A 24402-nucleotide genomic window follows, 5' to 3' on the forward strand; every position below is an offset into this window, starting at 1 on the left:
TCAACCCCAGATCCCCTATAAAAAGGCCGTGTCCCCAGACTGTTCATTAAAAAAAAAAAAAATCTTCCTATAAGATTACATGTGTATTTAAAGTGATTTCTTCTGTTATTTACCTAAAATCATCCTCCTGCTGGGATCCGCCATCTTGGATGTGATGCCAGCAGCCCCAGCAGACTCAGCGCTGTCAGTCAGGTGACACTCTATAACTTTTTTTTCAGTGGCAGCACCCTTTAAAAGAACAAAAAACATCTCATGGCCCCCCAGTCTAAAATGTAAAATATTTAAATGTTACTTTTTAACCACTTGACCTCCATAAGATTTACCCCCCCTCATGATGAGACAGGTTTTTGCGATACGGTACTGCATTACCTGACAATTGCGCGGTCGTGCGATGCTGTGCCCAAATTACATTTCTGTCCTTTTTTTCCCCACAAATAGAGATTTCTTTTGGTGGTATTCGATCAACTCTGAGTTTTTTATTTTTTGCACTATAACCAAATAAATACCAACAATTTTGAAAATTAAAACAATATTTTTTTACTTTCTGCTATAAAACATATCCAATAAAAAAATCTAATTTCTTCCTACATTTTGGCCAATATGTACATATTTTTGTACATATTTTTGGTAATAATAAATCCAAATAAGTGTATATTGATTGGTTTGCGCAAAAGTTATAGCGTCTACAAACTATAGTATATATACATTTTTTTTCTAGTTATGACGGCAATTAGCGACTTATAGCGGGACTGCGATATTGCAGCGGACATTCTGACACTAACTGACATTTTTGACACTTTTTGGGAAACAGTGACACTAATACAGTGGTCAGTGCTAAAAATATGCACTGTCACTGTACTAATGACACTGTCTGGGAAGGGGTTAACATTAGGGGCGATCAAAGGGTTAACTGGGTGCCTAATCTTTTTTTTTTTTTTTTTTTCAACACCATGTGTGCTGCTCTTACTAGGGGAAGAGATGGACTTTATTCCCTGCTTTTCAGAGAAACAAATTTCATCCCTTCCCTCCTTTCAGACCGCTGTCCTGCCTCTCTGCTCAATGATTGGCAGATGCCAGAGGACATCGAGTCCATGGTATCCACCACTTGGCTCCCGCTGTGTGTGATCACAGCGGGAGCAAGCCGCCGGCGGCGCAGATGTGCATCCCCTACCCAACAGAGCCAGATCATCACCATCACAAAGTCCTTCCACCGCCGCCAGGCCATTCACAACACAAAGTGCAATGCGCTTCATGCATGCGCAGTAGGAGACCAGCTGTGAAGCTGCAGGGCTTCCCTGCCGGTTTCCCTTACAAAAAAATGGCGGCGGCAGCACCCGAGAGCCAATGGAAAAATCAGCTGGGGTGAAGACAAGGCTGGATTTGTGGACAGGTAAATGTCCTAATATTAAAAATCAGCAGCTACAGTATTGTAGCTGCTGGCTTTTATTTTTTTCCAAAGGAGCCTGGAGCCCCTCTTTAATCTTTCACAATAAAACCTGGAAGCTGATTGGTTACCATGCACAGCTGCACCATATTCTGTGTGCACCACTAAATATTCCCCAATGTTGTCTGAATCATGTTGTTATCAGTGAAGATATAATATACAGTAGTGATCAGTGTGGATAAAATGTATATACAATATAGTGATCAGTGTGGATATAATGTATTGGATACAATGTACTGTATATACAATGTAGCGATCAGTGTGGATATAGTGTATTGGATACAAAGTATATACAATGTGGTGATCAGTGTGGATATATAATGTATTGGATATAATGTATATACAATGTAGTGATCAGTGTGGATATAGTGTATTGGATACAATGTATATACAATGTGGTGATCAGTGTGGATATATAATGTATTGGATATAATGTATATACAATGTAGTGATCAGTGTGGATATAGTGTATTGGATACAATGTATATACAATGTAGTGATCAGTGTGGATATAGTGTATTGGATACAATGTATATACAATGTAATGATCAGTGTGGATATAGTGTATTGGATACAATGTATATACAATGTAGCGATCAGTGTGGATATAGTGTATTGGATACAAAGTATATACAATGTAGTGATCAGTGTGGATATAGTGTATTGGATACAAAGTATATACAATGTAGTGATCAGTGTGGATATAGTGTATTGGATACAATGTATATACAATGTAGTGATCAGTGTGGATATAGTGTATTGGATACAATGTATATACAATGTAATGATCAGTGTGGATATAGTGTATTGGATACAAAGTATATACAATGTAGTGATCAGTGTGGATATAGTGTATTGGATACAATGTATATACAATGTAGTGATCAGTGTGGATATGGTGTATTGGATACAATGTATATACAATGTAATGATCAGTGTGGATATAGTGTATTGGATACAATGTATATACAATGTAATGATCAGTGTGGATATAGTTTATTGGATACAATGTATATACAATGTAGTGATTAGTGTGGATATGGTGTATTGGATACAATGTATATACAATGTAGTGATCAGTGTGGATATAGTGTATTGGATACAATGTATATACAATGTAGCGATCAGTGTGGATATAGTGTATTGGATACAATGTATATACAATGTAGCGATCAGTGTGGATATAGTGTATTGGATACAATGTATATACAATGTAGTGATCAGTGTGGATACAGTATATTGGATACAATGTATATACAATGTAGTGATCAGTGTGGATATATAATGTATTGGATACAATGTATATACAATGTAGTGATCAGTGTGGATACAGTGTATTGGATACAATGTATATACAATGTAGTGATCAGTGTGGATATATAATGTATTGGATACAATGTATATACAATGTAGTGATCAGTGTGGATATAGTGTATTGGATACAATGTATATACAATGTATTGATCAGTGTGGATATAGTGTATTGGATACATTGTATATACAATGTAATGATCAGTGTGGATATAGTGTATTGGATACAATGTATATACAATGTAGTGATTAGTGTGGATATGGTGTATTGGATACAATGTATATACAATGTATATACAATGCAGTGATCAGTGTGGATATAGTGTATTGGATACAATGTATATACAATGTATTGATCAGTGTGGATATAGTGTATTGGATACAATGTATATACAATGTAGCGATCAGTGTGGATATGGTATATTGGATACAATGTATATACAATGTAATGATCAGTGTGGATATAGTGTATTGGATACAATGTATATACAATGTAGTGATTAGTGTGGATATAGTGTATTGGATACAATGTATATACAATGTAGAGATCAGTGTGGATATAGTGTATTGGATACAATGTATATACAATGTAGCGATCAGTGTGGATATAGTGAATTGGATACAATGTATATACAATGTAGCGATCAGTGTGGATATAGTGTATTGGATACAATGTATATACAATGTATTGATCAGTGTGGATATAGTGTATTGGATACAATGTATATACAATGTATTGATCAGTGTGGGTATAGTGTATTGGATATAATGTATATACAATGTAGTGATCAGTGTGGATATATAATGTATTGGATACAATGTATATACAATGTAGTGATCAGTGTGGATATAGTGTATTGGATACAATGTATATACAATGTATTGATCAGTGTGGATATAGTGTATTGGATACAATGTATATACAATGTATTGATCAGTGTGGATATAATGTATTGGATACAATGTATATACAATGTATTGATCAGTATGGATATAGTGTATTGGATACAATGTATATACAATGTATTGATCAGTGTGGATATAATGTATTGGATACAATGTATATACAATGTATTGATCAGTATGGATATAGTGTATTGGATACAATGTATATACAATGTAGTGATCAGTGTGGATATAGTGTATTGGATACAATGTATATACAATGTATTGATCAGTGTGGATATAATGTATTGGATACAATGTATATACAATGTATTGATCAGTATGGATATAGTGTATTGGATACAATGTATATACAATGTAGTGATCAGTGTGGATATAGTGTATTGGATACAATGTAGTGATCAGTGTGGATATAGTGTATTGGATACAATGTATATACAATGTATTGGATACAATCAGATGTCGGTGGATCTCCTGTTCACCCCAGCCCAAGCACTGAGGGGGCGGAGCCCCAGCGCTCACTGAGGAGGCGTGTCCCTCGCCGCGCCCCGTAGCTCCCCCTCCCTCCCTTATGCTATTCCCTATGGACGTGCAGTGCGGCTGGCGGCCGGAAGGGGGCTCCTCCAGGATCGCGGTGACGTCAGCCGGGACATTCCTTTCCGGTGGGCGGGGCCGCGTCTCCCGGTCGGCAGTGGCGGCCATGTTGGGCAGCGGGAGGTGGAGGCGGTGAGCCCCGGTGTTTATTCTCGGTGGGGACTTAGCAGGCGGAGGCAGCATGTCGGCCAAGGTGCGGCTGAAGCGGCTGGAGCAGCTGCTGCTGGACGGGCCGCAGAGGAATGAGGCGGCGCTGAGTGTGGAGACTCTGCTGGACGTCCTCCTGTCTCTGGTCACCGAATGCAGCAACCCGGCACTGCGCCGGGACAAGTACGTCACCGAGTTCCTGGACTGGGGTGAGTGACCGCCGGGGGGTGCAATACTGGGGGGTGACACTGAGCACCATAGAGAGGAGGACCGGCCACTGTACTGGGAGGACACAGCATAGGGGGTGCTGGAGATGTCACTGGGTACCATAGAGAGGAGGACCGGCCACTGTACTGGGAGGACACCACATAGGGGGTGCTGGAGATGTCACTGGGCACCATAGAGAGCACTGGGTGCCAAACTGGGAGGACATCATAGCACTGGGCACCATACTAGGTACCATACATGGGGGGCATCATAGAAAGCACTGGGTGCCATACTGGGAAGGCATCATAGAAAGCGCTGGGTGCCATACTGGGAGGGCATCGTAGCACTGGGCACCATACTAGGTAGTAAGTACCATACATGGGGGGCATCATAGAAAGCACTGGGTGCCATACTGGGAGGGCATCGTAGAAAGCACTGGGTGCCATACTGGGAGAGCATCATAGAAAGCTCGGGGCATCAAAAAATGCATCGGGTACCATACATGGTGGACATCATATATAGAAAGCACTGGGTACCATACTGGGAGGGCATCTTGGAAAGCACTGGGCACCATACTTGGTACCATACATGGGGGCATCATATATAGAAAGCACTGGTAGAGAATGGGGTGCATCATATAGGAAGGCACTGGGTACCATACAAGGGGGTGCTGTCATATAGAGAAAGCACTGGGTATCATTCTGGGAGGGCACAATATAGAGGGGTGTCAGGGTTGGCACAGGGTACCATGCTGGGAGGATGTAGTATAGACAAGGTGCTGGGGATGGCACTGGGCATCATCTGAAGTACCAAGTGCCATTCTTGGAGGGCATGCTGGGCATCATATAACGAGGGTACCAGATACCATGTTGGGAGAACACAGTGGGCATGATGGGGGATGCTGGGTACCATACTGGGAGGGTGAACTAAAATCAAGGTGCCAGGAATGGCGCTGGGCATCATATAGAGAAAGTGGCAGGTATTATACTGAAAGGGCACAGGCACCTTATAGTGGGCACCAGGTATGATGGGTATACATGGGTATAGTATAGACAAGCTGTCAGGGATGGCACTGGGCATCATTTATAGAAAGCAGTGGGCACTATACTGGAAGGGCATGGGGGATATCATATATAGAAAGCACTGGCTATCATACTGGGGGACATCATATAGAAAGCACTAGGCACCATACTGGGGGGGAGGAAATGGGGATTGGGTACTGTACTGGGAGAGCATAATTTATATAAGCCACTGGGTACCATACTGGGGGGCATAATTTCTAGAAAGCACTGGGTACCATACTGGGAGAGCACGGGGGGGCATCATTTCTAGAAAGCACTGGGTACTATACTCCGGGGGGCATGTGGGACATCGTGTAAAGAAAGCACTAGGTACAATACAGGGAGGGCATGGGGGCATTATATAGAGAAAGTACTGGGTACCATGCTGGGAGGATGTAGTAATGGCATTGGGGTGACACTGGGCATAAAATAAAGTACAACCTACCACGCAGGCACAGTATAATCATGCTGTCAGAGCTGGCACTGGGCATCATATATAAAACCCACTGGGTACCATATTGGGAGGACACAAAATAGAGAGGTGTCAGGGATGGCACAGGCTATCATACATAGAATGCACTGGGCACTATACTGGGGAGGATGTAGTATAGACAAGGTGCTGGGGGTGGCACTGGGCATCATATGAACTACCAGGTGCCATTCTTTAAGGGCACACTAGGCATCATATATATGGAGTGTCGGGTACCACACCTGGAGATTGTAGCAAAGTCAAGGTGCCAGGGATTATACTGGGCATTGTATATAGACAATACCAGATACCATACTGGAAGGGCCCAGTGGGCATCATGTAGAAGGCATTGGGTACCATACTGGAAGGGTGTAGTATAGTCAAAGTGCCAGGGATGACACTAGGCAGCATTTAGAGAGTACCAGGTACCATGCTTAGAGGACTAAGGGACAATATATATTGTGTGTACCAGATACTGTCCTGGCATAGCACAGTATAATCAAGCTTTCAGGGATGGCACTAGACATTGTGTATAGAGATGTATAGAGAGCGCTGGGTACCATACCGGAGAGTCATAGTATAAACAAGGTTCTGGGGATGGCACTGGGTATAGTAGGGAGAAGGCGCTGAGTACCATACATATCGGGCACTGTGGACAACATACAGGGAAGGTGCCAGCTACCATACACAGAGGAGGAATAATATAGAGAAAGTGCTGGTCCTATAGTGAGAGGATACAAGGGGCACTACAAAAGGAAGGTGCCAGGTATCATACAGTGGGCAATATTCAGGGAGGGTGCGAACAGTGGAAAGCACCATACAGGTGCCAAGAAAGGAGGGCACTGTGTGCTTCATAGCGAATATGCCAATTACCATCCAGGGAAGGGGTAGTATTGGGAGGGTACAGTGGGCATCATATACGGAAGGCGTAGTATAGAGAATGTACCAGATACCATCTAAAGAGGGCACTGTGGGCATCATGTATAGAAGTGGCCAGATACCATCCAGAAAGGCACAGTTGACATTCTGTAGAGAAGTTTCCAAGTACCATTTAGGGAGGGTACAGTGGCTATTATATAGATGTGCCTGGTACCATACTGAGGGCACAATGGGCATCATACAGGGAGGGCGTTATATGCAGATAGGCACATTAACCTGCACAGTGTACAGGAGGGTCTTACATATACAGCAGTCATACAGAGGGGTTAGTTAGACATTAATGCAAAAAAGAGTTTATACAAGGGGCGTGCAGTGAGTATGGCATTGAAGGGCCCAGTGGGCATCATACAGTGAGGAAATACTGGGACCCTCCCAGAGGATATGACTAATATGGCACAGGAAGGAGGAAATGATGCTGGAATTGCACACATGTAGGACATAGACTATTGGTGACACAATGGGCATCCTATAGATGAGTCACAGGGGCCACAGAGGAATGTCACATGGGGGGGTCTCCTATAGGAATAAAATGGGGTTTTTGTTGTAGGCGAGGTGAACATATAAGGCGGTTATGGGGGGGCATGACACAGGAAATGGGGTGTAGGGCACCAGAAGTTCCGGGTGTCATTTAGAAGAGTTGCACAGGAACATGTCACTTACATTGGGCCATGCCACTGAGGGACTTGTCGGGGTTATGGCAGCAGTATAATGAATTGCACTAGAAGTCATTGTCTGGGTTTGTATGAGGAGAAGCGATGTGTGGCTTGGCACCACAGGGCATTCTGTGGCATTGCGACAACAGCTAGAGAAATAAACAATATTGAAGTTCTATATTGGACTCTTGGTGGTTTTAGCTTGTGGTATTGAGTCTCTGCGAATTGCTGATTGAATCGTTGTAATGGTGGGACTGGGGGCAGTGGTGGCACTGGTGATGTTGTGTGGTGTTCAGGTGATGTGTCATAGAAAAAAAAGGACAATCTCCTGGAGCAATGGTGGATCCCCTGTACCTTGCTGGTTCCCCCTGTACCTTGCTGGTTCCCCCTGTACCTTGCTGGTTCCCCCTGTACCTTGCTGGTTCCCCCTGTACCTTGCTGGTTCCCCCTGTACCTTGCTGGTTCCCCCTGTACCTTGCTGGTTCCCCCTGTACCTTGCTGGTTCCCCCTGTACCTTGCTGGTTCCCCCTGTACCTTGCTGGATCCCCCTGTACCTTGCTGGATCCCCCTGTACCTTGCTGGATCCCCCTGTACCTTGCTGGATCCCCCTGTACCTTGCTGGATCCCCCTGTACCTTGCTGGTTCCCCCTGTACCTTGCTGGTTCCCCCTGTACCTTGCTGGTTCCCCCTGTACCTTGCTGGTTCCCCCTGTACCTTGCTGGTTCCCCCTGTACCTTGCTGGTTCCCCCTGTACCTTGCTGGTTCCCCCTGTACCTTGCTGGTTCCCCCTGTACCTTGCTGGTTCCCCCTGTACCTTGCTGGTTCCCCCTGTACCTTGCTGGTTCCCCCTGTACCTTGCTGGTTCCCCCTGTACCTTGCTGGTTCCCCCTGTACCTTGCTGGATCCCCCTGTACCTTGCTGGATCCCCCTGTACCTTGCTGGATCCCCCTGTACCTTGCTGGTTCCCCCTGTACCTTGCTGGTTCCCCCTGTACCTTGCTGGTTCCCCCTGTACCTTGCTGGTTCCCCCTGTACCTTGCTGGTTCCCCCTGTACCTTGCTGGATCCCCCTGTACCTTGCTGGATCCCCCTGTACCTTGCTGCAACTGTGAAAAAATGAACCCCCATTGTATGGGACTTTAAAGGCAATGTAAGCATAGCTTAGTCTTTTTTGCAAAGTTGTACAATTAGGGATGATGGCCACCACTTACAGTATCTCACAAAAGTAAGTACACCCCTCACATTTTTGTTAATATTTTATTATATCTTTTCATGTGGCAACACTGAAGAAATTACACTTTGCTACAATGTAAAGTAGTGAGTGTACAGCTTGTATAACAGTGTAAATTTGCTGTCCCCTCAAAATAACTCAACACAGCCATTAATAACTGAACTGCTGTCAACAAAATTGAGTACACCCCTAAGTAATAATGTCCAAATTTGGCCCATTTCCCTCCCCGGTGTCATGTGACTCGTTAGTGTTACAAGGTCTCAGGTGTGAATGGGGAGCAGGTGTGTTAAATTTGGTTTTATTACTCTCTCTCTCATACTGGTCACTGGAAGTTCAACATGGCACCTCATGGCAAAGAACTCTCTGAGTATCTGAAAAAAAGAATTGTTGCTCTACATAAAGATGGTCTAGGCTATAGGAAGATTGCCAAGACCCTGAAACTGAGCTGCAGTACGGTGGCCAAGACCATACAGTGGTTTAACAGGACAGGTTCCACTCAGAACAGGCCTCACCATGGCCGACCAAAGAAGTTGAGTGCATGTGCCCAGTGTCATATCCAGAGGTTGTCTTTGGGAAATAGACGTATGAGTGCTGCCAGCATTGCTGCAGAGGTTGAAGGGGTGGGGGGGGGGGGGTCAGCCTGTCAGAGCTCAGACCATACACCGCACACTGCATCAAGATGGTCTGCATGGCTGTCATCCCAGAAGGAAGCCTCTTCTAAAGATGATGCACAAGAAAGCCTGCAAACAGTTTGCTGAAGACATGCAGATTGAGGACATTACTGGAATCATATCCTGTGGTCTGATGAGACCAAGATACATTTATTTGGTTCAGATGATGTCAAGTGTGTGTGATGGCAACCAGGTGAGGAGTACAAAGACAAATGTTTCTTGCCTAAAGTCAAGCATGGTGGTGGGAGTGTCATGGCCCGGGGCTGCATGAGTGCTGCTGGCACTGGGGAGCTACAGTTCATTGAGGAAACCATGAATGCCAACATGTACTGTGACATACTGAAGCAGAGCATGATCCCCTCCCTTCAGAGACTGCGCCACAGGGCAGTATTCCAACATAATGACCCCAAACACCCCTCCAAGACGACCACTGCCTTGCTAAAGAAGCTGAGGGTAAAGGTGATGGTTTGGCCAAGCATGTCTCCAGACCTAAACCCTATTCAGCATCTGTGGGGCATCCTCAGACAGGAGGTGGAGGAGCGCAAGGTCTCTAACATCCACCAGCTCTATGATGTCATCATGGAGGAGTGGAAGAGGACTCCAGGGGCAACCTGTGAAGCTCTGGTGAACTCCATGCCCAAGAGGGTTAAGGCAGTGCTGGAAAATAATGGTGGCCACACAAAATATTGACACTTTGGGCCCAATTTGAACATTTCCACTTAGGGGTGTACTCACTTTTGTTGCTAGCTGATTAGACATTAATGGCTGTGTGTTGAGTTATTTTGAGGGGACAGTAAATGTACACTGTTATACAAGCTGTACACTCACTAATTTACATTGTAGCAAAGTGTCATTTCTTCAGTGTTGTCACATGAAAAGATAGAATAAAATATTTACAAAAATGTGAGGGGTGTACTTACTTTTGTGAGATACTGTATGTAACTTTTCCTTTTGGCTTTTACAGTATCCTCTTTACCTTCCCGGATCTTTGTGTTTTTTGGATCCCCTGTACTGTCTGTATCCCCTGTGCCTTCCTGGATCCCTCTGTATGATTTGGATCTGTGTATTATTAGGATCCTCTGTACTGTCTGGACCCCCTCTGTATTTATCTCTGTAGCTGTCTGGATCCCTCCGTACTGTTTGGAATGAACTGTCAGTTCTGTGTCTTCCCTTCGGCACATCCATAGTTTATATGAAGAGTTCTGCAACCTGTTTTCGTTGTCCCTTGACTTGACAGATCTGTCTGGGATGTGTGCTCCATTGTAGACAGACGAGTGATTTAATCCTCCTTAAAGTGTAAATCCACCTTTGTCCAACTTTCTAGCTAACTTTTCTGGCCAGCGATGTCACAATCCTTGCAAGTACTATCCATTACCTGTCTGGAGGGATGTAGGGTCACATAAGGACATGTTTTCCATAAATGCTGCATATCGGGATCGGAACGTTCTTCTAGAACCTCTTCACTAAGATGATGCTTTGACTTTCAGCATAAAGGGGAGCTCCGGTCAGAATATAGAACGTCGGTACACTAGTATAGATCAGGTTGTATGTTTGTTTCACAGTCACCTGTACAATGGTTGCTGCAAACCGCCTCACATTAAAATGGAACTGAAGACTTAAGCCCCGTACACACACAACGATTATCGGCCGACCGATCGTCCGTCTTTTGTCCAGTGTTGTTGTGTTGGTTGGAATGTGCCTAGACTGCACACGAATTTTCTTGGCCAGCAAAAACCAACTTCAGAAGTGATGTCATGTTCTGGTTTACTTTCCGTGTGTTTTTTCTTCTCTGAGCATGCCCAGTCTTGCTCATCAGATTTTTGTCTGCCGAAATCTGCACTGACTGATGGAAAATCGGTCGTTGTGGTGACGGCCAACAAAAATTTTATAGTCTGCACGCCAGATTTTGTTCGGCCGAAAAGTCGGAGTCGGTTGTTGGAAGCATCATACTAACAAGTCGAAAAACGGCCTATCGGACGTCGGCTGAAAATTCACGGCCAACTATGGACGTGTGTGTACGAGGCATTATTTAGAACAGACTCTGAGCGGGCCGGATAGAGACATGCAATGTCTCTTCTGCATTAAAATACACCTACCTGCTTGTTGGAAGTCTTCTCTGGCATGTAAACTGAACTGGGCATGCGCAGCTCAGTTTACATCACCTGCACTGTCCCTGTGTGCCAGGGTGACTGGTTCCAGCGCAGACCGGAGTTACGTCAGCTTGGGCCATCCGGTGGAGAAGCCCAAAGACTGACACCTGGGGAGAAGATGCCCACGAGGGACCCGGACCATTGGAGGGGGTGGTAAGTTTAGAGCCCTTATAGTTCCACTTTACATTTCTCTGATTAAGTGCCGTTCACATATATGCAATGCGGGAACCCTGCGAATCTACCGCGGATTCCCACATCGCATTCAAATCGCAGGCAGTTCACACTGCCATATCCAAATTGCTGGGGGTGTCAATACAAAGTTAACGACCCCCCCCCCCAGATCAGTTCGCATATCGCAGTGTGAACTGTCAGTTCGGACATGAATCGAATCAGTGTTAACCCCCATGTGATCCGATTCTGCTGCGGGCCCGAAAAAGCCCATTCACTTTAATGGAACGGCTGGTGATGCGGCAGTGACACAATAAGAGGGACATGACGGCAACTGTCATCTCCGTCCCGCAGGGGCTCCTCTTCTGACCCGCTGTTTACTCAGACAGTCCCATTCACTTTAACAGGACGGCTGGTGATGCAGCAGTGGCACAACAAGGTGAGGGACGTGGCAGCAGCAGGTGAGTGGATTCCCACTGCCATGATGGATCTGAAATGACCGGTGCTCTTTAAATGTAAGGGCTCCTCCTTGCTGGTAGTTAGAATCTTTAATCTTTGCAAACAAAATGAAGGTTTCCTATTTAGAATAATAAGCTGTCAGGTTAGTAAAACAGTGATATCAGAACCGATTCAATCATACAGTTTGTAGTGTACATAGATTTGCAAAACAATGAGATAAAGGAATATTCCTGAACTTTTTTTTTTTTTTATCTCCATGGTTACTGTGAAATTGTGTGAATGCATCAATGCAGTGCATGTTATCTCAGCTTACAGAGCTTGGATTAGTTGAATGAGTTTACCAAAAATGTAAATATTGCAGAATATACAGCCTCATCCTACATAATAAGCTCATTTTCGCTATGTACAAATGTGCTTTGTTTTATCTGATGATGATGTATACTTGATATGTAATACTTGGTTTGCAGAATAAACTTACTTTTTTTTTTTCCTGATAAAGAAAAAAAAAAGCACCATTTCATGCTGAATAAACAAAATAATGAATGTATCTAAGGCCTCTTTCACACTTGTGCGACTTCACAGTCGTACGATTTTACCGTGACTTTGTTGCGATTTTGATGCGAGTTTGACTGGGCTTGAATGTCTTTGGACCTCAAAACGCATCAAAATCGTGCCAAAGTAGTACAGGGACTACTTTAATGTCGGTGCGACTTCAGCTCACACAGATATGAACGGTACTCTTTGGAAATGGACGACTTGCCATGCGACTTTTGCAGTCCCAAATCGCATTACAAGTCGCACAAGTGTGAAAGGAGCCTTAAATAGAAAACTATCTTTAGATAGATTTTTTACTCCAAAAGCATTTTATTAAAATATATTTGCTTAAAAAACAAAAAAATCTGTTTAAAAAAAAAAAAAGAAAAATATATATTTTTTTAAATCATTGATTTTTTTTATCCACCCTGGTCACGGGGGGGGGAGTGGCGCACATACTGGAACCTGTTACACCATAAAAGGGATGTAACTTGATCCAAATGATAACTCGCATCTTTAAGCATTTCTAAATGGATGCAGACACTGCGACTTTCCTCACCAGCAACAAGAAATTCCCCCGGATGATTATAATGAACCATCCCTTTCAGAATCTGTCTGCACAGGATATGGCAAAAAAATATTTCTTCAGAGCCACAAAAGTTTTGTTAAAACCCCTGCAATATATCACTGATTTCATTAAACACCCAGAGGGGGTGGCTTTTTTTTTCTTTTTTTTTCCCTTACAAAAGTTACTCTTTCAAAGAGTGTTCCATAGGTCTGCATTGCGCCTAAAGAGGCTGTAATCCCTCTCTTATCACTTGTACCCATAGGTAGGCCTATAATAATTCTTACCTATAGGTTCTTGCACCGTTTAGGAGATATTTACTTTTAACCGGTTGCCGACCGCCGCACGACTATATACTGCGGCGGTCAGCCCCGACCAGGCAGAGTGACGGATCGATACGTCACTCGCCTGTCACTGACTTGCGAGCCTATTGCAGGCGGGCGCGCGCCCGCCACGGCTCGTTCACAGACAAGTCAGTGCGTGTGACCGGCGGACTCGATGTCCTGCCAGTCACACTACGATCGCTCCTGTGAAGGGAGAAAGACAGAGCGGCTTGTGTAAACAAGCCGCCTGTCAGTTCTCCCTGTGTAAAAGTGAAGATCTGACCGTTCTACTATGTAGAACGGTTGATCTTTGCTTTTACACCAATAGGAATGTCCCTGCACAGTTAGAATCATGCCCCTAGGACACACTTAACCCCTCCCTGTCCAATAAAGTTAACCCCTTCCCTGCCAGTGTCATTTTTGCAGTAACAGTGCATATATATAGCACAGATTACTGCAGTAATGTCACTGGTACCCCCAAAAGTGTAAAAAATGTCAGTCAAGGGTCCGATCTGTCCGCCGCAATGCCGCAGTACCGAAAAAAAATCGCAGATCGCCGCCATTACGCGTTAAAAAAAAAAACACCAAAAATGACAAAAATCTTTCCCTTTGTTAGTAAACGCGATAACTTTTGCGCAAACCAATCAAAATACGCTTTTTGCGATTTTTCTTTTTTTTTTTTTTTTTTTTTTTTTTTTTTTTTTTTACCAAACATAGGTAGCATAAAACAAATTGGCCGAAAAATGTTAAAAAATTTAGATTTTTATATTTTTTTTGGGGGAATTTCATATAAAAAAATGTGAAAAATATTGTTATTTTTGCAAAATTTACGCTCTTTTTTTTGTTTATAGCGCATGATCAAAAAATCGCACAGGTGATCAAATACCACCAAAAGAAAGCTCTGTTTGTGGGGAAAAAAGGACGTCAAATTAGTTTAGGTACAGCGTCGCACGACCGCGCAATTGTCCGTTAAAGTCACACAGTAAAAAATCGCAAAAAAACCCCTGGTCCTTTAGCAGCCAAATCCTCCGGGGTTTAAGTGGTTAATGCAGCCGATGACATCATCGGCGCATGCGCTCTGAAGGAACGGTCATCCGTGCCATTCCTTCAGAGCCCTGTGCCATGAACAGCGGCTCCCGTGCGCGAATGCGTCATCACGCCTCTGGCCCATCAGATGGCCGGTGGATGCAAACCAGGAAGCAGGACGGCTGAACATGTTGGCTGTCCTGTCGCTGAGTGGGCGGCACTGCAGGGGCTTCGTTCTAAGGTTCTAGCTCATTATGCCTTTGTCTTACAGGGCTTATTTTTTTCTTATTTTTTTTTTTGGGTGGGGTTTTACTTCCTCTTTAATGACTGTCATGTTGCCTGGGACAAGCTCCATTGCCTGCTAGAGGCAAACCTAGATTTGACAGGTACTTGCTCCCACTTCCACTCGGGCTACATAGGCGGCTCAAGTGGAAGTTCTCCTCTCCCCCTCCCTCCCTGCAATCTTCTGGGACAAGTCAGAAATCCCAGAAGATTGCCCAGCCATTCACGTTGGGTAGCAAGACTTGCGTATGCGCAGTGAGCACCCGACTGTGAAGCTGCAAGCTGTCACAGCTGGGCGCCCACATTAGAGATGCTGGCGCCCCCGAGAGGAGCGAGGCTTCAGGCGGCCGTATCTCTGGATTGTGGAACAGGTGAGTGCGTGTTTGTTAAAGATCACCAGCTACACTTTTTGTAGCTGCTGACTTTTAATAAACACACAAACGAGTAGAACTCCGCTTTTGATGAAATTATCAACAGGTGCACTAGATGGGCAACAGTGAGATGACCTCCGTGTCTGAATTAACACACGGAGCTGCAGCTTGGCTCAGGTGCCCCCATAGCGCTGTGCTTGCTGTGGGGGCTCTTGACAGGAGGGAGGAGCCAGGAGCTCCAGCCAGGGACCAGAGAAGGAGGATCTGTGTGGCCCAGTGCAAAACCAACTGCACAGAGGAGGTAAGTATAACATGTTTGCTTAAAAAAAAAAAAGACTTTACAGTCACTTTAACTTTTTAGCTTTTCAGTTGTAATCAGTTTCTGTGATCCCCGGGTTCCTCTACATGGTAGCATTGCTTTTCTCTATCATTTTGCTGGAATCTGATGTTTCTCCGTCCAGCCTACATCTGGTTTTATGTAAGTGCTGGGCGTCTGGAATCTCTTCCTGTAAATGTTTACTATACCTATAGAGCTCCTTCCCTGAAATCCGGCAACTTCTCTGTAAGTTTAGCCTCCCGAATGCCAGGACATCTCCCTGTCTACATACTTAACATGCAGGAAAGTCTGCGGGAATACGTGGGAAGGATTCTTTAAGAGGTTATAAGACGCAGCTGGTCACAAATGAAGAGTGCGGCGCACAGATCTGCATCCAGGGTGAAGTTCAATCACATACATTGTCATTGGTTGCCGGTGTTCTATCAGAATATCGCTACCGGAAGTGGTGTACGGACTAGAAAAACTTACTGCGCATGCGCCATGCATTCCAACATGGCCGCTATGCGTTCCAAAAGGTTTCCTATAGAACACGAAGCAGAGGCGGACATCTTCTTACACCCACGCAAGTCTGGAATTTTACATTTATTTTAGCAGTGAACTCACCACGACCGAGTGATATCGTCTATTTCACTATATACCGTATTTTTCGCTCCTTAAAGCGGAGTTCCACCCAAAATTGGAACTTCCGCTTTAGGGAGTCCTGACCCCCTGACATGCCACATTTGGCATGTCATTTTTTTGGGGGGGGGAGCGGGTACCTAGTTTTGACAGGTACCCGCTCCCACTTCCGCTCGGAGCGCCGCGGCGCCCTGAACGGAAGTTCTCCTCTCCCCCTCCCTCCCTGCAATCTTCTGGGACATGTCAGAGGTCCCAGAAGATTGCCGGCCAATCAAGACGCGCAGCACGACTCGCGCATGCGCAGTGGGTACCCGGCTGTGAAGCCGCAAACTGTCACAGCCGGGTGCCCACAGCAGTGATGCCAGCGCCGAGGGAGAGGATCGAGGCTTCGGGCGGCCGCATCACTGGACCGTTGGACAGGTGAGTGAATGGCTGGAACTCCGCTTTAAGACGCACCTGACCATAATTTAGAGGAGGGAAACGAGAAGAAAACACACACGCAAGCACGCGCACGCAAGCACGCGCGCAAGCAAACGCGCGCACACGCAAACGCGCGCACACGCAAACGCGCGCACACGCAAACGCGCGCACACGCAAACGCGCGCACACGCAAACGCGCGCACACGCAAACGCGCGCACACGCAAACGCGCGCACGCAAACGCACGCACGCAAACGCACGCACGCAAACGCACGCACGCAAACACACGCACGCAAACACACGCACGCACGCAAACACACGCACGCACGCAAACGCACGCTCGCAAACACACGCACGCTCGCAAACACACGCACGCACGCAAACACACGCACGCACACAAACACACGCACACACGCAAAAGCAGCATAGAGCAAAGCCGCTGCTTCCTGTGTGTGGCTCCTCCTATCACAGGCGGAGTGCATCTGATATCACTCCGCCTGTGGGACGGGCCTATACAGGAAGTAGCGGCTCCATGCCAGTAAGTGACGGCTGAGCCGGGACTCAGGGGTCACCACGGGTAGACTCTATATTTGCTCCATAAGACGCACAGACATTTCCCCCCATTTTGGGGGGGGGGGGGAATGGATCTTATGGAGCAAAAAACACTGTAATGAGTTTGTCGCTGAGCAGTGCGGGGTGTACCAAGATGGCCGTCGCCACCTTCTGGCCACAGGTTTCTCGCTATACTTACTAGAATACAAAAATAATAGAAATGTTATGCTGTGATTCAGTATATTGGGTGAGTTTACTGCTAAATAAATGTAAAATTCAAGACTTGTGTGGGTGTAAGGAGATGTCCGCCTCTGCTTTGTGCTCTGTCACATTAGGAAACCTATAAGAATGCATAGCGGCCACGTTGCAACGCGTGGCGCACGCGCAGTAAGTTGTTCTAGTCCGTACGTCACTTCCGGTAGCGGAATCTGATAGGTAGCGCTATTCTGACAGAACACCCTGTCTGTGAAAGTACTATATGGCATCTCATAGACAGCCCTGGCACATGAGATCCCGGGGTTGTGGTGCTGGCGGAAGGCACAGGCCGCTGTTGGCATCCTGTAGAACTCTGAGATGCTAAGGCTACGTTCACATGTAGGCGTTTTGGGGCGCTTTTCAGCTCTAAGGATCAGCTCAAAAAACGCCCAACAAGACAAATCCTATTCATTTTAATGGCCCCTGTTCACATCTGAGCATTCCGACACCTTGAGCAAAACGCCCGACGCTCCAAAAAGTACATGAGCTTCTTTTTGGGCAGATTACAGGCATTTTTGTTAGATGTCAGTGCCTTCCTCCAAACACCTGCAAAAAACGCCTGGAAAACGCCTATGAAATAGCAACGCCTAGATGTGAACACTGCCTTAAGGCTGCTGTGGCTGCACTGAGTGGTACTTTAGGCTCGGTTCATACTACTGCTACCTATGGTGCGACTTGAGTGCTACATTGATGCGACTTTGAAGCAAGGGAGGGGCTACACCACAGGGAATGCTGGGTAATCTTCCTGTAATGTTGGATCCAAATCGCCTCAATATAGATGAGGATCCAACTTGGAGGCGAATTTCATTAAAGTCTATGGGCACACGTCTGATAGTCGCCTTGAAGTAGTACAGGAGCCTTTTCTAAAGTCGGAGCGACTTCAGTAGTGCTAATTAATGCTGGCCATACACTGTATAAAAAATCCTTCAAACTCATTTTTGAAAAACGAACACTCGGTCGTGAGAGCAAACGGTCGTACCATCCTGTAACGACTGATAAATCGTTCAATGGACATAAATTAATCATTTTTTCTCTTACGTCCTCCGACAGTCGCCGCCTCCTCTAAGTCATCACAATTGGGTATTGTCCACCTATCCGTAGGAATAGCTAGGCGGACATAAATTTTTTTTTTTTTTTTTTCACATATACCTAGTGCAAACCGTTTGGACAAAAAAACACATTAACCTTTCAATTTATCGTTTGTTTGGCAGAAAATTTCCAAACTTGTCCTTCGTTTTTTTTTTTCTGGTCAAAAAAGTCACATTAATAATTGTATTCTATTCAACTTTTTACTTGATATCATGAATTTATTTTTAGCACCTTTTTGAAGCGGTGTTAAAAATCCTGTCTGCTGCATTTTTGGTGCATATTTGGTCAGCAGCTTCCCAGTGAAATGCACTGAGAACGCAGCTAAAAAATGCACCCTTATTGTGTTTTTGATGCATTTTTTTGAGTCACATGACTAATGAAAAACACACCATAAGCAGGTAAAAATTCGGGCTGTTTTCGTCAACTTTTTTGCTTTCCGCACACCGCTGAGGAGAACCCTTTTTTCGGCCGCCGAAATTTCATTGCATCACTAATAATAGCATGTAATAGATTTATTCTTAGTTTCTTCACCTCCAGTTTTCTCCGATTCTTTACTTGGAGAATAAAACTGAGTTCTTTGACAAGGGACGGCCGGGCCATTTTTCCTTTCAGATTTGCTGTCTGTTTTCCTGGGCCATGTGGGTGACCCGCTGTATGGGCCGGTGATTGCAGTGTTGGTTTAGCACACATTGCTGCAGTGATATTGAACTCAGGTAACACACAAAGTGCCATAACTGATCGCTCATACTTCCTCATCCTGCCCATCCCAGTTCTGGAAAATGTCCCATAAACTTTGCAATGTGTGTGATCAGTTCCTCTCAGCGGCTGGGTATATACATTGATTGACTGCAGCAGGCACATTGCAGGAATTCAATGCAATAAATATCATTTGTGATGGTGATTAGGGGAATTCATTGTATGGGTATACACAGTATAATGACCTCACTCCCCTGTTTGTGGTGCACCTGGTCTAGCATTTCCTTCTGCTCTGCTCCATAAATCTTCACCCAGTGGTGCTGGGTTCTCTTTCTCCTGCGCATGCACAGCTACAGCCCTATTCATATACATTGGGGGCTGTACACATGGCAGGCTGCAGAGTACAACTTACAACTTGGGAACGAATGGGGCTGCAGTGGGTTAGTGGTTAGCACTTCTGCCTTGCAGCTCTAAAGTCATCAGTTCAAATCCTGGTCATGCACTAGATCTGCATGGAGTTTGTATGTTCTCCCTTTGCTTGACTGGGTTTCCTCCAACATTGCAAAGACACGCTGGTAGGTTAATCGGCTCTTACATATAATAGGGCCAGTTTAGATATCTGAGATTAGGGACCTTAAGCCTAGTACAAACAGGTTGAATGTTGGGCGACATTGGCCGATTCAATAGAAACTAGCTGACATTCGGGCCCCTGTGTACTGCCGCCGGTCTGACCGCCTAGTTTCTGTTGAAGGGGCATGAATGAAAAAAGGTCTGTAGAGAGGAAAGGAGGGGTCCTCAGTGCTGCACATCCAAACATATAAGGTGAAAGTGAAGAGAGACAACCTCAACCCAGGCTTCTGCCAGGCCACACCCTCTACACGTTTCGCTCCGCCCATAAGCGTTTTGTCATGGGGACCAAAAAAGGTCTGCCGACCGCCTCCTAATCAGCACTCTAATGCCTCGTACACACGCACCGATTGTTGGCCGTGAATTTTCGGCCAACGTCTGATCGGCTGATTTTCGGCTTGTTAGTATGATGCTTTCGACAACCGACTCCGACTTTTCGGCCAAATAAAATCTGGTGTGCAGGCTATAAAATGTTTGTTGGCCGTCAACACAACGACCGATTTTTCCGTCAGTCAGTACAGATTTTGGCAGACAAAAATCTGATGAGCAATACTGGGCATGCTCAGAGATGAAAAAACACACAGAAAGTAAACCAGCACATGACATCACTTCTGAAGTAGATTTTTGTTGGCCGAGAAAATTCGTGTGCAGTCTAGGCACATTCCAACCAACAAAACACCACTCTGGACAAAAGACGGACGATCGGTCGGCCGATAATCGTTGCGTGTGTATGAGGCATTAGTCAATGGCTGAGAGTGCTGATTGGAGTGTTCTGGCAGGGGTTGTGTGGGGGGAGGGTGGGCAGTCCCCCCCTGTCAAAACACAATAGCACAGCAGGGGAGATTGCTGTACTAACATTGGATTGTTAGTACAGCGGCTCTGACCTGAGCTGTCAGTTTTTTTTGTTCAGTCCACTGGGTTGAATGAAAAAGAACTTTGTGTGTACTAGGCTTTATATTGTAAGCTCCTTGGAGCAGGGACTGATGGGCATTGTTGGCTCTATAGAAATACCTTTTTAATAAATAAAACTTGAGTTTGCAAAAGTGGTTGGGGGATATTCTCCACCCCAAAAAAAAAAAAAACAGGTTCCCTAGCAGGCTCATTTCATGATCTAGGATGCACTACATACTAGCATATATAGGGAGAGACTAAATGGGTCCCCCCCATTGGTGCGCTGTCGCCACTGACCGGGAATCCTTTACCCAGTCTTGCTTTTGGGTTGGAGGGCTGCGGCTGTTTAAATGGCTGAGCCGTGATGATGTCACTCCCACGCATGTGCAGGAGTTATGGTCGTGGCACAGCTCTCCTAATGCACAGCTTTCCATCCAGTGAGAGCGCAGCATGCAAGAGCCAATGATGTCACCAGCTTCTGCCCAAGTAAATATCTCCTAAACCAGGGGTAGGCAACCTTGGCTCTCCGGCTGTGCTAAAACTACAAATCCCATCATGCCTCTGCCTTGGGGAGGCATGCCTGTGGCTGTCAGAGTCTTGCAGTGCCTTATGGGACTTGCAGTTCTACAACAGCTGGAGAGCCAAGGTTGCCTACCCCGGTCCTAAACAGTGCACATTTAGGAGCTATTTACTGTACCTACAGGTAAGCCTTAATACAGAGCTGCACGATTCTGGCCAAAATGAGAATCACGATTTTTTTTGCTTGGAATAAAGATCACGATTCTCTGTGTAACATCTTTTAGGGCTCTTTCACACGGGCGGTCCGATCAGATCCGCCTGTCAGTTTTTTCGGCGGATCTGATCGGATCCTCCATGCAGCTCTATGGGGCAGCGGGTGTCAGCGGAGGTCACCTCCGCTGACACCCGCTGCCATCCGCATCCGATCCTGTGCTGAAATCTGGACGGATGGAAACCCTATTTTTCCATCCGTTCAGTAATCGGATCGGAGGGGATCTGATGAGAGCGGACAGGCGGTCCGCTCTCCTCCGATCCCCCATAGAGGGCAGCGGGTGCTGAGACACCTCCCTCTCCGCTCTGCAAGCGGAGACGGAGCTGTCATCCGCCCGGCTCAGCGGGGATCGCGGATCGATCCCCGCTGAACAACACGGATCCGCCTGCGGAGGTGGACCGTGTGAAAGAAGCCTTACATTATAAAAAAAAATTGGGATAACTTTACGGTTTTGTTTTATTTTTTTTTTATTTTTTTATTCATTAAAGTGTATTGCGTTTGAAAGACTGCTGCGCAAATACAGTGTGACATAAAAATTTACAACAATCACCATTTTATTCAGCAGGGTCTCTGCTAAAAAAAAAAATATATAAATGTTTGGGGGCTATAACTACTTTTCTAGGAAAAATAAACTGATTTAACTTGCAAGCAACAAGTGGTAGGAAAAAGGTTTAGTCTTTAAGAGGTTAAACTTCCTTCCTCCAGCAGAGGGAAAGAAAAGATACAATGTAATCATTTGTGTTTATAGTTCAGTGGGAGACTAATGCTTGGTCCACACTGGAATCGGATCACATGGGTGTTCACACCTATGCGATCTGATTCCTGCACCATTTCACAGTTCGCACTGGTGGTGTCATTAACCACATCTGGACCGGAAGGATTTGCCCCCTTAATGACCAGGCCCTATTTTGCGATTTGGCACTGCGTTACTTTAACGGACAATTGTGCGGTCGTGCGACGCTGTACCCAAATAAAATTGATGTCCTTTATTTCCAACAAATATAACTTTCTTTTGGTGGTATTTGATCACCTGTGCAATTTTTTTTATTTATTTATTTATTTTGTGCTATAAGTAAAAAAAGAGTGACAATTCTGAAAAAAAAGAAACTATATTTTTCACATTCTGCTATATAATATCCCCCCCCCCCCCCCAAAAAATGTAAAAATCGAAATTTTATATTTTAGGCCAATTTGTTTTCTGCTACATATTTTTGGTAAAAAAAAATTGCAATAAGCGTATTTATAATTGGTTTGTGCAAAAGTTATCGCGTCTACTAACTATGGGAAAGGTTTGTGATTTTTTTTTTTATTGTTTTTTTTTTTTATTTACTAGTAATGGCGGCGATCTGCAATTTTTAGCGGGACTGTCATTGCGGCGGACAGATCGGACCCCTGACTGACATTTTTGACAGCTTTGGGGGGACCAGTGACATTACTACAGTAATCAGTGCTATAAATATGCACTGTTACTGTACTAATGACACTGGCAGGGAACGGGTTAACACTGTGGGTCATCAAGGGGTTAAATGTGAGCCTAGGGGAGTGATTCTAACTGTATGGGGGCGTGGCTTGTGAAATGATCAGAGACCTGTGATCCTATATAGAAGGATCACAGGGGCTCTGTGATCATTCCAGGGAGAAGAACGGTCGGCTGTGTTTACAACAGCTGACTGTTCTTCTCTCTCAGCGGGGAGCGATCGCGGGTGTCAGGCGGCAATTGGAGCCCCGCTGCCTAGTGGGGGGGGGGGGGGGAGCGCGCCGCCAGTGGCGTACGCTCCCCCCTAGTTGCAAGTGCGCGACCAACGTATACCATTGGTTCGTGCAGGAGGGCCGGCCTGCCACAGTATAACTACGGCGGGCCGTTCTTAAGTGGTTATCTTTACATTTGCTGATCTCAGTGTGCGATTCTGGTGGGATGCGGGAACCGGCACTAAATCGCAGAGTTTCCCACATTGCACCAGCGTGAACCGGGACTTGGGCTACGTTCACATGTTGGTGTAGTGGATCGCGGGCAGAATTACCGCGATTCTGCCCGCGATCCGGAAATCATTGCAAATCGCGGGACGCCTGTACGTTGCCGTTGATTTGCAATGGCACCCCAAACGCTGTGCGATGTTGCCACGATTTCCACCTGCCGAATTGTGGTAACATCGTGCAAACAAAATCGCGGGTCGCATGACGCCCAAAAAAGGTACAAGAGCTTTGCGACCCGTGATTTTGTTTGTGCAATGTTACCACAATTCGGCAGGTGGAAATAGCGGCAACATCGCACAGCGTTTGGGGTGCCATTGCAAATCAACGGCAACGTACAGGCGTCCCGCGATTTGCAATGATTTCCGGATCACGCCAACATGTGAACTTAGCCTAAAGCGAACACTTTTGCATTGTGTACCCCTTTATTTTTATACTTGCTGGTCTATTTAGTGTTGTGTTGGCTGTTGTAACAGACCAGAGAAATATTTGTATATTGGTGAATTCCTCTGACAGTAAAGATTGTCTCTGGCTTCTTGGAGATGATGGCTCCAGACTAAACGGCTGATGGAGGAAAATCTTTGGCTGTGCCAGAAGAGATGGGTTTTCTATAATGATTTTTTCCTTTTTTTTTTTTTTTTTTTTCCC

The 24402-nt window shown here is 45.4% G+C and overlaps 1 protein-coding gene across 4 annotated transcripts in view; it reads left to right on the top strand.

Moving 5' to 3' along the window:
• The first annotated feature begins 4324 nt into the window (after nucleotides 1-4324).
• The window catches only part of CDC42BPB (CDC42 binding protein kinase beta), a 264686-nt gene continuing 244608 nt past the window's right edge, over nucleotides 4325-24402 (top strand). For all 4 annotated transcript variants that reach the window (XM_082242642.1, XM_082242643.1, XM_082242644.1 and 1 more), the window contains exon 1: nucleotides 4325-4611. In XM_082242642.1, the coding sequence (XP_082098768.1) occupies nucleotides 4437-4611 (175 nt within the window). In that variant the 5' untranslated portion in view covers nucleotides 4325-4436. The remainder of the gene's footprint in view (nucleotides 4612-24402) is intronic.

This window comes from Pelophylax lessonae (genome assembly GCF_965119305.1).
Source record: "Pelophylax lessonae genome assembly, chromosome: 13".
In the NCBI taxonomy this organism is placed as follows: domain Eukaryota; kingdom Metazoa; phylum Chordata; class Amphibia; order Anura; family Ranidae; genus Pelophylax; species Pelophylax lessonae.